Source organism: Mus musculus, chromosome 2, assembly GCF_000001635.26.
Source record: "Mus musculus strain C57BL/6J chromosome 2, GRCm38.p6 C57BL/6J".
NCBI classification, from domain to species: domain Eukaryota; kingdom Metazoa; phylum Chordata; class Mammalia; order Rodentia; family Muridae; genus Mus; species Mus musculus.
The window spans coordinates 79,385,812-79,398,969 of NC_000068.7; the positions used below are offsets into that span (position 1 = coordinate 79,385,812).

General features: G+C 39.6%; 1 protein-coding gene across 1 annotated transcript in view; it reads right to left on the reverse strand.

Annotated features, from left to right (window-relative positions):
• Positions 1 to 13,158, reverse strand: part of Cerkl (ceramide kinase-like) — a 96,498-nt gene that overhangs the window by 53,321 nt on the left and 30,019 nt on the right. Inside the window, exon 2 of the mRNA NM_001048176.1 lies at positions 7,132 to 7,374. Within this exon, the coding sequence (NP_001041641.1) occupies positions 7,132 to 7,374 (243 nt within the window). The remainder of the gene's footprint in view (positions 1 to 7,131; positions 7,375 to 13,158) is intronic.

Here is a 13,158-nt window from a genome sequence, read left to right on the forward strand (position 1 = left end):
CTTTAGAGGCTCAGGTCCAGGAATGGCAGGTCACTCAGTGAAGATAAATTTTCTAGAAAGCAGATATTCAGATTCTTAGATATTTTCAGTTTCTCTTTTTGATTGATTGTTTAAATGTGGTCATTCTGTATTCTCGGTTTGAGTTTGTTCTGTTGTGTGAAGTTGTTGGGATCTAATGCTATGGTTTGCTATATTTGCAGGCTGACAACTTGGTAAATTTTCACACTGCTAATTGCTAGAATGGAAACAATTCAAAATATGAAACAACCTGTTCTAGGTTTAAAATAAACTGTAAATGCTTCTATTGCCTTATTAGCAAAAATTACATGGTTGCTGCGCTTTCTCTCCATGTATAATTTCATATACAAGTATGACGAAATTGGAATTCTGAATGAAATTTTCTTTTCATGGGACAATAACCATTGAAGAGCTAGTGCCATTGGTAGTTGTTCAGCATTTAATAGAGATGAATTTCATTGTTCTTTTTGCAATGTCCAGTTCAGTAAGTGATAGAAGATCCAAAAAAAAATAAACATAAGTGAGGCAAATTTATTTTTAAACACATTGTCAGTACCTTGGCTTGATAAAATATAGGCTTTCTATCTACAACAAGTTGGTTTATAAGATATAGGCTATATGAAATCATTAAAAGGAAAACACTTAAATATGCTTGCAATGAATAGCTTTAGTAAGTCATGTGCCAATGCAGATAGCCTCTTATGTTCGAACTGCAGGGTTGCCATCCATATACATTTGGGTACTCAGACTTCATGAAGCTTCTGTTTGCCTGAGCAGGCTGACATGGGATGCTGCTGTGTGCTGATAGACTGCACAAAAGATTTTCAAGTGGTTTGGTTTTGAATGGTAGGTACACAGAAAGGTTTACTCAGAAGGAATAAATAAAAAACATAGCAATTAGCTGAAGAATGGGTATGTAGTGAGTGGATGCAGAAAATGTACAGGGATGGAAATGGGGCAGTGACGCTCCAAATACCTACCTCATTTTCAAGCTGCTGTAGGATATGGGTATCACATGATCTTTCTTGGACAGAGGACCTCACATGGGATTATGCTTTGATGATAATACAGAAATAAGAAAATAGCTACAATACTCAGTTTCTATGTATGTTGATTAAGTACACTTGTAGCAAAAACATTCAAAAATGACATATATGATATTACTGTCCAGCCAACTGATCAATAATTAATCTCTTAGTGCTTTCCCTGGTGCCTAAGAAGACAACTGTACTTTAAATATGACACTGTTTTGAATGCAAAAGCCTGGTCCCTAAACAGATCACATGCTCCCAACCAATACTGCATACAACTGTCTGATGCTAGCATTTTTTTTAACAGATAACAACTGCTCATTTAAAAGAGATCATTATGTGGGTCCTAAGTTCAATCCTCAAGACCTGCATGATGGAAGACTACTGAGTCTTTAAAGTAGTCCTCTGACCTCCACACACCCAGCATGCCACATGCACCCATGAGGTCACATATGCACACATGTGCACACACACACACATCCATAAAAGTAATCTTTATGATAGTAACCTTTTATGTTTCCTTCTAAGTACATCATTTCTCATCATATCACAGTATCATTTCCAGCTAAGACAATTCCCTCCCCCACCCCCATGTGTGTGTGTTTGACTATGATTTGCTTATACAAGCTGAAATAAGCCCTAAACAAACAGTTTTAAGAAATAATAATTTTTTCTTTATTTGTTTGTTTGATTTTTGTGTGTTTGTGTGTACACCAAGATCAATCTACCAGATACAGATTTGAGGTAATAGCAAAATAAGGAAAATTACTTTTCTTATGACTAAAACTAGATATTTAAATACCATTTCTGTTTTCTTGTGCCTCCCATCTGAAAGCTTATTTCAGCTATAACAATAGAATTTCAAGCTACACTGCAAGAACAAAATGAATTAAACACATGTAGCTCTTTTATATTTTCCTGCCTTGTGAAATTAGCATTTAAAGATATGGAACTGAACAGCAATGACATCAGAACTAAATCTCCTCAATGTGGGCTAAAATACCATTAATCGACTATACTAATTGGAAATAGGTCGACAAGTTCTAAATATATCAGCAAAATTCAGTAACCGTGTTCTACGTTTTGCTTATTCCTTCTGCATTTTTCTTCTAAGGCTTCTCTTGTATATTTTATTACAGAAACTGCCCTATGATTTTATATTTAGTCTTCATTGTTAAGCTGTACACTACTACTTCCCAAGCTTGCTGCTACTTCTCAATCAATGGATTTCTTCACTTCCTCTCAGATCGCTCGTAAAGGGCCTGGAGCTTCCTACTCTCCAGAGGAAGAGGAATCTTGTCACAAGTCCCTAAGTTCCCAGAGCAGGACACCTTCCCTCGGAGCCAGTCGGAGTCTTAAGTACACATCATCCATTTATTTTCCAAGTCACTTAGCAGACACCTTTAGAGCTTTTGAACAACAATAAAGACTTGTCCTTATTTCTATAGGTTTCTATCAATTTTGAAGAGCCAAATGACACTTGTGAGACTGCACTTGAAGGTCCAAGGATACTCATTCTGATTATAGTCTCTAGGGAAAAGCTTAGTTCAGGAGCTTTCAAATAGCCAATACTAGGAAACTCAAATATGTAAAAAAAAAAAAAAAAAGAAAAAGAAAAAGAATTATGCCCTAAAGGGATAAAAATGGACACATCTAATTATATACCAGTATAACATATACTTAGCATATATATACACATATATACTATATCGAAAACTGTGTATACTTTGCATCACAGGTACTTACACTAAAATCAGAAAGCATTATGTTAGACTACTTTTGACATAATGATGACAATTGCTCAAAAAATAAAAATAAAAACCCTTTACTTCCAGAATCAACAGTCAGTGACTATAGTTTTCATTAAGTTTGTTAGTGTCTGCATTGTATGTTTGACCCATTTTTAAAACAACATATTGTATTCTCCATCTCCAGGGTGAGCAGGATTAAGGAATACATCTCCATTTTTCAGTTTCTTTATTATTTTTACTATGTGTAGCTGTGTTTTGGGTGGGTTGTGGGGGCAGTGTGTACATGTGAGTGCAGATGCCGGCAGACGTCAGATGTGTTGGATCCCCTAGAGCTGTTCTTCTAGGCGGTTGTGAGCCTGCTGCTGTGGTGGCCAGCAGCTGTACTCAGGTTCTCTTCAAAAGCAGTATGTGCTGTTTGTTTTTTATTGTTTCAGGGTTTTCTCTTTGTTTACAATACAAAGCAGAGAGTCATAGCATAATGTGCATTACATGAATGAATTATGTTGCCTACCAGTTACAACACTATGACAGCTTCTCTATGACCAAAAGTTGAAAAGGAAGCTGGGTACGGTGGTGCCGTCCTGTAATTCTGGTAAGGTGAAGGCTCTGAAGGGAAGAACATGAGTTCAAGGTTAGGATGAGCTACGTAGACTTTGTCTCAAAAACTCAGAGCAGAATAAAGTTAAAAGATGGTGTGCTCAACTGTGCTCAGAAAAGTGGGTCAAGAGTGAAATTAATTGACTTTAAGATATAAAGAAAATGTGCTCTTTTATATTTATAAACCTGTAATTATTTAGTCAATGTTAATTAGTTTTCAAATCTCAAGTATTTGCTATTGCTTTCTTTCTCCAGCTGCTCCTGCCAACTTTGCCTTTAAAAATTATCACATCTTATTCCTTGCTCAGATTCCAAGTATAATTGCTCATATCTAGAAATAACACAGTGTCAAAGCTATATAAAATTGTGATTGTTGGATTAATTAAGACTAGAAGACCACCCGTTTGAGGCTTAAATGTCTCCTTGTTTTTCTCCTTTGGAGAATAAGAGAAGAGACTTGTAAGTGATGGCAATAAAAAAGTGATACTTGCTTAATCATGACAAAATTCAAAATAACTTCAAATTCAATGCCATTTTAAGAATGACATGTAGAAGTAAGTTCTTTGTCTTTGGAATTAAAATACGGTTGTCTAATATTTGACTGGAAGTTATATACATTTTTGATATGCAAAATTTCAGTCATCCCCTCCCCAAACTTTCTATAAACAATAAGCTCTTTAGATGAGGAATACTGGGCAAGGGTGTAACCAATGAGCAATCACTCTCTGCCAAAAACTCAAACCCTGTGTCAGAGTCAAGGAATGGCGGGTATAAGGAAGGAAGACAATACACACACAGACCTAATGCCAAGGAAAGCAAACCAGGAAGATCAGGAAGAGTTGGGCAACAGACCTCAGCCTGGAAAGCCTGTTAAGGACACAGAGCCTCCACCCTTCATGGAAGAGGGTTGGAGCTAACTCTGATTCTTGCATGACAGGCACTTTAATGAATGCTTGAATTATTTGGATCTGCAGAGGGGGCGCTTTAAAAGGGAAATCCTATGTAATACAACTGACAGAGAGCTTTGTAGCCTCAGACATGCCCTTGAGCATGCTGGAGAAGATCCAGATTGTGTACAATGGGACAGAGACCTGACCCCCTAGGGGACACTCTGGGTCTCTGGATCCAGAGATGTAGCAGACACTTGGTTAGGCCCTTACACTCTAATTAGAAGTTCATAACCCTAATTGTCAGCATTATTTGGGTTTAGAAGCCAATTTCTTTGCTTTCCACGGGAAAAATTATTCTACACTCCAGGAGCAAGCCAGAGAAGACAACCCTCTGGATTTCACTGCCCCCCCCCCTTTTATCTAAATTGTACAAAGTAAAATCCCCAGAGGATGCTTGACAAAAATGTACAGTTTGTTCCTTCCTTACAATTTCACTATATTTTTAACCCTAGATCAAGCTAAAACATCATTCATCAAGCTAAACATTTAGACAGTGTATTCAGAGGTATTTTGCTTGGGGTTTGACAAGTCTCTCTACTCCTATAAAATTGCTTTTACCAAATTGAGGTTTGCCTAGACGTCCTTTGCTTGCTTGGGTAAGATATATTGAGGTTGCCCTAGCCAGTTCTTTATAAGCCTTCTGGGAGTGTTCTCAGACCTTCAGCACAAGGAAGAGGCTCACATTGACACATTCTTATTTTATTGACCATCTAAGCCTTCTGAATACCTACTCATATTAATAAATTCAATTAAAATCTTTTCAGAGAAAATTAAAATAACAGCATTGAAAACTAACCTATTACAATGAATTCTTTCTAATTATGAACACACTTATTCTTTCTTTGTAGAAAGATGAACCAAACTCTGGCTTCTGAGTGCTCCTGTCCTCGAAAGGCAGATCTTCTAAATACTCCACAGGCACCGATGAGGAAGCAGAGCATCCCAGGCACGAAGCAGTCACTTGAGCTTACCATGGGTTATAGGAAAATGCTTAGCAGCTATACATCACAGGCCAGTGTGTGTCCATATGGTAATCTGGATTAGTGCTGCTGGGGCTATAAGCTCCTGATATCGCTATGACCTGCTTTCTATCTGGGACCCAATACTGTTAGCCCAACCCCAAACTGCACTAATTACTCCAGCTCCTGCTGCAATGTTCAATCTGAAAAAGATTTTCTTTCCAAATGGATCAACTGGAAAATAATCTATATAATCTCCAAATAAGGCATTTTAATTGGGTAAATTATATACATATGATGTGCATGATATTTAAAATTTTTAACATTTAAACTATAAAACTCTCACTTCAAATTTTCAACCACATTGAAGTCATTATTGGGCATACCCTCATGAGCATTAACCTTCAGAAAAATCTACCCCACAATAGACAACTCTCAGCTGTAAAAAAAAAAAAAAAAAAAAAAAAAAAACATGGCAAATTATAGATTTTTAAACCTATAATTATTTTAGATATCTATAATTATTTGAATCTATTATTATTTTCAAACTTCCAACACATAAATGTACTTTGTTGGCAATGTGTGGATAGGAAGCAAGTTAATCCTAAAACAAGCTCAAGAGAAATGTGAGTTAGGACAATAAAGATAGTTCTACAGGGCTGGCAGGGTGTATGAAAAGGAAGGGGTGCTTCCCCGGGATACCTGACCACCAGCGTTCTATCCCCAGAACCCACATGAAGGTGGAGGAGGGAGTCAACTCCACAGAGTTGTCCTCTGGCCTCCACATATGCACTATAGCATGTACATCCACCCTAACACACCACAAATGCACACACATATGGAAATATCTTTTTTCATTTTAAATGAAATGAAATGAAATTATTTTAAAACTTATTAGGTGGCTGGAAGAATGGCTCAGTGGGTTTGGCTTCCAGCACCCATAAGTCAGCTCACAACTGCTCTATAACTCCAGTTCCAGGGGATCTAATGTCCTCAACTGGCCTCTGTGGACACCGCATGTACACAGTGCACATATATACACACAGACAACACAGACAATGCCCCCATACATATAAATAAAATAAAAATCAGTCTCACTTAAAATTACCAAAACTTCTTCATAAATGTGATCATTCAAAAGGCAACTTACAATTCATTTTGTAAGATCAGATTGCAAGATTGTTTAGATGGCAAAATCAAGCAAAGACCCAAAGATACCACTTCTCATAGATATTTATGCAAGAGTCCTTAAGAAAGTCATATCAAATTAATTTAATAGCACATTAAAAGAACTATATGGCCATGATGAAGTGAGATTTACTCTTGAAAGGAAGGATATGTCAAGGCTCAATTTCCAATCGCTCCATTATGTCAGTCACATCAGCAAAATAGAGGGGGAAATAACATGATTTTCTTAGCTGAATTTTTAAAAGCACCTGACAAGTCACAAGGTCTCATCGGGAGGAGAACAACAGAATAGAAACAGAAAGGCTGGTCCACAGCTCAATCAGATGGTCTTCTCTCCCAGAAAAGTAACTTGCGGGTTTAAAATTTCTTTTTATTTTAGGTGTATGGGTGTTTGGCCTGTCCATGTGTCTGAATGTGTACCAGGTGCATTCTTGGTGCCCATGAAGGCCAAAAGAGGGTATTGGAATGCCTGGAACTGGAGTTACAGATGGTTGCGAGCCACTAAGTGCTGAGTCTTCTGGAAGAGCAGAGAGTGCTCGTAACCACCACCCCACTGCTCTGTCCCCTGACATGTGATGTTCCCTACCTAAAGTGAGGAAGCCTGTGTTCATTAAAAATCCCCATGATGAGGACTTACCATCCAAGATTTTCTTGAACTGTCTAAACCATATGTCACAGTGGTCTTCACTGAAGTTAATAAGATCCAGCGTGGAGTCCTTTAGTTTGTTCCGTTGCTCCTTCAAGCAGATGAAAAGCGTTATGCCCAGCAGTGTGTCTCTGCCTGGATGCTTGGCCCAGCAACGCCGCTTCAGCTTCACTGAGAAGATGTCTTCAAGTTCTAGGGACTCTTCTTTGCTCAGCAGATCATGCCTGGTGCCACCTAAGAAGAAATTAAACTCCCGGTCAAGACCACTGTCTCTCCATTTTGAGTGGATGAAGAATAGCTGACAACCACGGAACCGTTAACACTTGGACTTTCATGGTTTTGCCTTTTGCCTTTTGCCTTTGTCCCTGCATGAGCTGAAAATGAAAGAAAAGGAAGATTAGGTCAGTTTTTCCAAGGGTAGAGAAAAACTGAAGTACATGGCCCAGAGTCCCTGCGACACAAAACTTATGACCTTTGGAGTCTTAGAAACACCCCATGGATAAACAAATTGACAAATAAGTAGACAAGGCAACATTTTAATAACACACCAGCACTACGCGATGGATTTCTAATGCTGAAAAGTGGAGAACACTGATTTTGCTCACGGACACAAGTCTACGATGACTTATTAAAGTAAAAGATACATACATTATCACTGAGTCACACACATGCATATGGTATGGAAGCAGAAAGGAAGTACTGAGGGGGGGCTGGGGGGACAGCATTTAGAAGAGGGTCTTACGAGCGAGTGATTGGAGGCTGCTGTGGGTCTATGGTTCAAGACTTCAGAGCAAGTCTCAGAGGGATCATACTACAGCCAAGGAATTAAAAACATGCAGGGACATCCATGAGGACATAAAAACAGCCAACCTATCTGCCAAGCCCACACAATGAGGTATTCAAAGAAGCATACATATATGAGTGTGCGCATGCTCATGCTTATGTGCATGTATGATCCAAGATAAAAGGAGCATTGCTGAAACCAAAAGACGGTGAGAGGTTCTTCCTCTTCTGTCTGTCTGTCTGTCTGTCTGTCTGTCTGTCTGTCTCTTCCCCTCTCTCAGCAGTGTCAGGAGTTCCTGAAACCAGAGAAGAAACCTTCCAATGAATATGGATGGATTCTATGTTAGTTGCAAAGACTTCTCTGCAAGTTTCTACAAGGAGTGTGGCTTCCTCTTCTAACCACAGAGGAAGGTATAGCCTGATTGCCCACTGAGCACTTGGAAGCTCCTGGAAAAAAGAGAAGAAAATCTTTGTTCCCCATGATTCGGCAGCAGGAAGATTGGGTGAAAGCAAGTCCCCTTTGCAAATTTGTCACTCTTTTATTTTTTTAATTATTTTTTAATCTCAACTTTTTTATTAGATATTTTCTTTATTTACATTTCAAATGCTATCCTGAAAGTTCCCTATACCCTCCCCCCACCCTGCTCCCCTACCCACCCACTCCCACTTCTTGGCCCTGGTATTCCCCTGTACTGAAGCATATAAAGTTTGCAAGACCTAGGGGCCTCTCTTCCCAATGATGGCCGACTAGGCCATCTTCTGCTACAAATGCAGCTAGAGACACGAGCTCTGGGGGTACCTGTTAGTTCATATTGTTGTTCCACCTATAGGGTTGCAGACCCCTTCAGCTCCTTGGGTACTTTCTCTAGCTCCTCCATTGGGGGCCCTGTGCTCCATCCTATAGATGACTGTGAGCATCCAGAAGAGGGAACAAAATACCCATGAAAGGAGTTACAGAGACAAAGTTTGGAGCTAAGACAAAAGGATGGACTATCCAGAGACTACCCCACCCAGGGATCCATCCCATAATCAGCCACCAAACCCAGACACTATTGCATATGCCAGCAAGATTTTGCTGAAGGGACCCTGATATAGCTGTCTCATATGAGGCTATTCCAGTGCCTAGCAAACTTGTCACTCTTAAGAAGGCTCAGGTTTCAGGCCTGCCTGGCATGGCCTGCTGAGATCTTTCAGTGGCTTAAGAGTCACTCCTCTCTCAGGATCAATTCCATGGGTTTTCCTCTGAGCATCAAGATATTCCATGTCATAGATAGTAAGGCAGTCATGTCACCACAGTCACCACCTAAACTGATCAATAGAGGGAAGCTGTCTGACTTCTTTTACAAGTGAGACTTGTCATTTCATAGGGAATGAAAACTGACTCCTCAAAAGTTCAGGGATAGCCTCACCCAGTGGTGTGTAACAGACTGTGTGGTCAACGGTCTGGGAAGCTAAGCATATCCTCTCCATGGAGGTGCTTCTGGGGAGATGTAGTATACAGCTATATTATAGTACTCGGGTGAAGAACTTGTTTTGGTCTATCTACGGGTAGTTTTACAAAGTTCTGTTAGTCAAGCAATTAGTGAAACCTCTTTATAGTTTCCATTTGTATTTAAGATTTGTTATTTCAGAGCTTTGGTGTAGACACTTAGTGGATAAAGTGTACAAGTAGAAGAGTCTGAGTTCAGTCACCTAGCAGATACTTAAAAGCCAGATGTGGGTCGCACGGGGCTCTAACTATTTGGGAGGAAACAGACAGAGACAGGTGGATTCCAGCTGCTGGCTAACCAGATAATCTAGCCAAATATGTGAGCTGCTTCACACATGTGGTTCAGTAAGAGATCTGTCTCGCAAAGCTGGTGAGCAACAGAGAAGACATCCAGGGTTGTCATCTGTCCTTCACGAGCATGTGTACTCACAATAGTGCATACACGCATTCAGTACACACACACAATTCACACAGACACACAATACACAAATACACCGCAATACACAGACACAGAGTGAGTGGTCCCCTTCCATATTCTTTTCCTCATTTCCTCTCCCTTGCTTGGCTTTTACCCATTTGTAGGTGTATCTCAAATGACCTTGGCATTAGACCCCATTTGTATATTGCAAAGAGCTCCTAGGCTAATCTGATAATGTTGGTTGCAAGCTATGCCAATTAAAGAATTGGTATTGCAGAGTAAAACATGCCATAAACATGCAGGGGGGAAATGGAAGAATAGGAAGGGGGAAAAAAGAAATAGACACTAAGAATAAAAAAAGATGATCTCCAGGATTATTATTTGAAATCTCATTCCACATAGTTTGAATCCTTCAGTATGCATGGGTTTTACTTAAGTAATTCAATAATTATTCTAACTTAAATCTCTTATAAATCACAAATTTATAGATAGCAACCAGAAGTCAATATCACATTTGGTAAAATGACAAACCGAGAAGCCTTTACAGGAACAAGAATGTCTACTGGCACCCTTGCTACCCCAGGGTATTTCAATACACTGGTTAACCATCAGGAGATAAAAAGTGAAGCCTGGTGCTGCAAAGAGAGGCAGGATTCAGACTCTAACTACTGGCTGTAGCAGGACGTATTTCTAAGATTCAAGTGAGTCCATCTAAGCATTAGACTCAATGAAGATTGCAAGTGAATATGTCTACCTCTGAGAAGACATAATGGGGCAAATTAAAGTTGCATATCAATTAGCATATGATACCTTTGGAAACGGCAGCAACTATTGATGCAGGAACTGATGAGGGAAGGAAGTCATTTAAAATTTCCTGAAAAACCAACATGTGAAAGGAGGTAGACTAAGTCCCAAGATTACAAGTCTTGCAAGTCTAAAATCTCAGTGTTCAAGAATATTTCTGATAAAACTTTAGGTAAAACTTCATTGGGAATTTTTTTTTTTTATGTTTGGATGAACAGGGAATCTGTTCAAATGACTTGCAAGTTCTCTTGGAGTAACAGGCTGTATTAGCTAGGAAAAGATCCTAAAGACAAAACATTGGAGGCAATTGCTGTCCCCAGCAGGTATAATTTGCAAAGTGGCAGTAATTTCAATATCTAGAAACAGAAATGAATGGAGCACAGAAATGTATGTGTGTATTTGAAAATTCACTAGTATATTTATCTAAAGAAATCTAAACTATGTGGAAAGGAGTAGAAAGTGGTTGCAAACTTATTTGAAGAAATAAAAAGAAATAATTTATCTCATAAATTACAGCAGTATTTCTAGATTAGAAATTTATATAGCCTTAATTAAGTTAAAAATGCATCAAGCATGATAAACAGTCAGACACTCAGAGCTCAAGTTGCCTGACCTAAAAAATCATTTGATCACTTTAAAAGTCCTAAAATTCATAAAGAAAAGTCACAAAGAGAGCAAAGGCCAAAGAGTTATTTGCAACACTTTCATGGAAAAGAACTTAGAAGACTCAAGCAGGCATTCCACAAAAGAAGGAATGCAAATCAAGCAACAAACACGTGAAGAAGTTCAACCTAATTAGTAATCAAAGAAATGCAAATTTAAACAACCAAACACCACTCTGCCTTCTAGGTTGGCATGGGATCAAAACTAAGGGTAGGCCATGGTACAGCTGAAAAGGAAGCAGTTTTAGAGCAGCAGAAGCAGGCCAGTGGTAGCTGCTGGGCACTATGCTGTGAGCATCAAAAGATTCCCAAATGTGAATTGCAGCAGTATTCATCATAGCAAAATGATTGGAGCTTCACTAGTGTCCGTTCAGAGGATGGTAGAATAAACCATCCTTGCCTTTTGCAGCTTTTATTGAATAAGTGTGTGTCCGCATCCAGAAAGACATTGACACTAAGAATGAATGCATGTAATCAAAGCAAGTTACAGAGCTGGAGAGATGGCTCAGTGGTTAGGAGCACTGACTGCTTGTCCAGAGGTCCTGAGTTCAATTCCCAGCAACCACATGGTGACTCATAACCATCTGTAATGGGATCTGATGCACTCTTCTGGTGTGTCTGAAGACAGCTACAGTGCACTCATATACATAAAATAAACAAATCTTTTTTAAAAAGCAAGTTACACAGTTGATTGTGGGGGGGGTTGAACCCACTTACATATTATTTAGGAAGAAAACCAAGAAATAAAATAACCACAGAAAATGCTTAAGCCTAGTCACCACACAGAGAGATAAAAGCGAGAACATGAAGTGCTGGTTTTCTCATCAGTCTCCAGCTTTCCCTTCCACAGTGATCAGCAGTCGGGGTAATTTTAAGTGTAGGAAAGGGGAAAATTGGGGGCACGAAGGCTCAGTGGGGAAAGAGGTTTGGTGAGCTCTGAGCAACTCCTGGCCATTGTCCTCTAATATCCACCCTGGCTCAAGCACTCTGAAGGAAAAAAGGAGGGAGGGAGGGGGGGAGGGGGGGAGGGAGGGAGGGGGGACGGAGGGAGGGAGGGAGGGAGGGAGGGAAAGGCTTTTTGTGTGCAGAGTTTTTAACTTGCTTTTCAGAATTAACTCCAAAACAATAAGTAATAAACCCAGCTGAAGGAAAAGGAAAGCTCACCCAAGTGTCACTGAGGTCAAACTTGGAAACAACTTGTGTGATAATAGAATGTGTGTTTCCTGAAGCACATTGATGTAGCAGAAGACTGTAGCACCATTGGAATTTAGTGTTCTGTGTAGAAATGGGTCCAACAAAAAAGGCATGTTAGAACTCTGGGAGCGCTTGACTTGGAAATGTTTTTATCAGGAAGCTTTGGCCTAAATGTTTAATCAGCAGTGTGGGCTGGGCTTAGCTGCACCCTTTAGGTTTTGAAGTTTGTAAGCAATGAGCAGGAGACCTGCTGGCTCTGGGTGAGGCAACACAGCCAGCCTCCTGGATCAGAGGTTAATGAAAGTCTCCCCAGTTGCCTGGGGAAAGCCCTAGGGCTAGCCTCAGGAAAGGCTAAAGGTTCTGGGCATTATCTGATGGGATAAACTGAAAATCTTAGCTCATTATTTCTCCTCAGCCACTACTTCGGGACACCCTTTGGACACTCTCAGGGTACACAAATATTCATTATAAACATGAGTAAAGAAAACAAAAGAAAATCAACTGTGTTGTAAAAAGCAGTGTTGGTTCCGTAAAGATGGATTACCTGCCTGTGTCTCTCTAAGGATTATTTTAAGAGTGACTTAGATTCCTTTTTGTCTACAAATGAATCAGGAAGAGGCTTTTGAAAGTAAGTGCTGAACAAAGGGCTGAGATCTTAAATCTCTGCT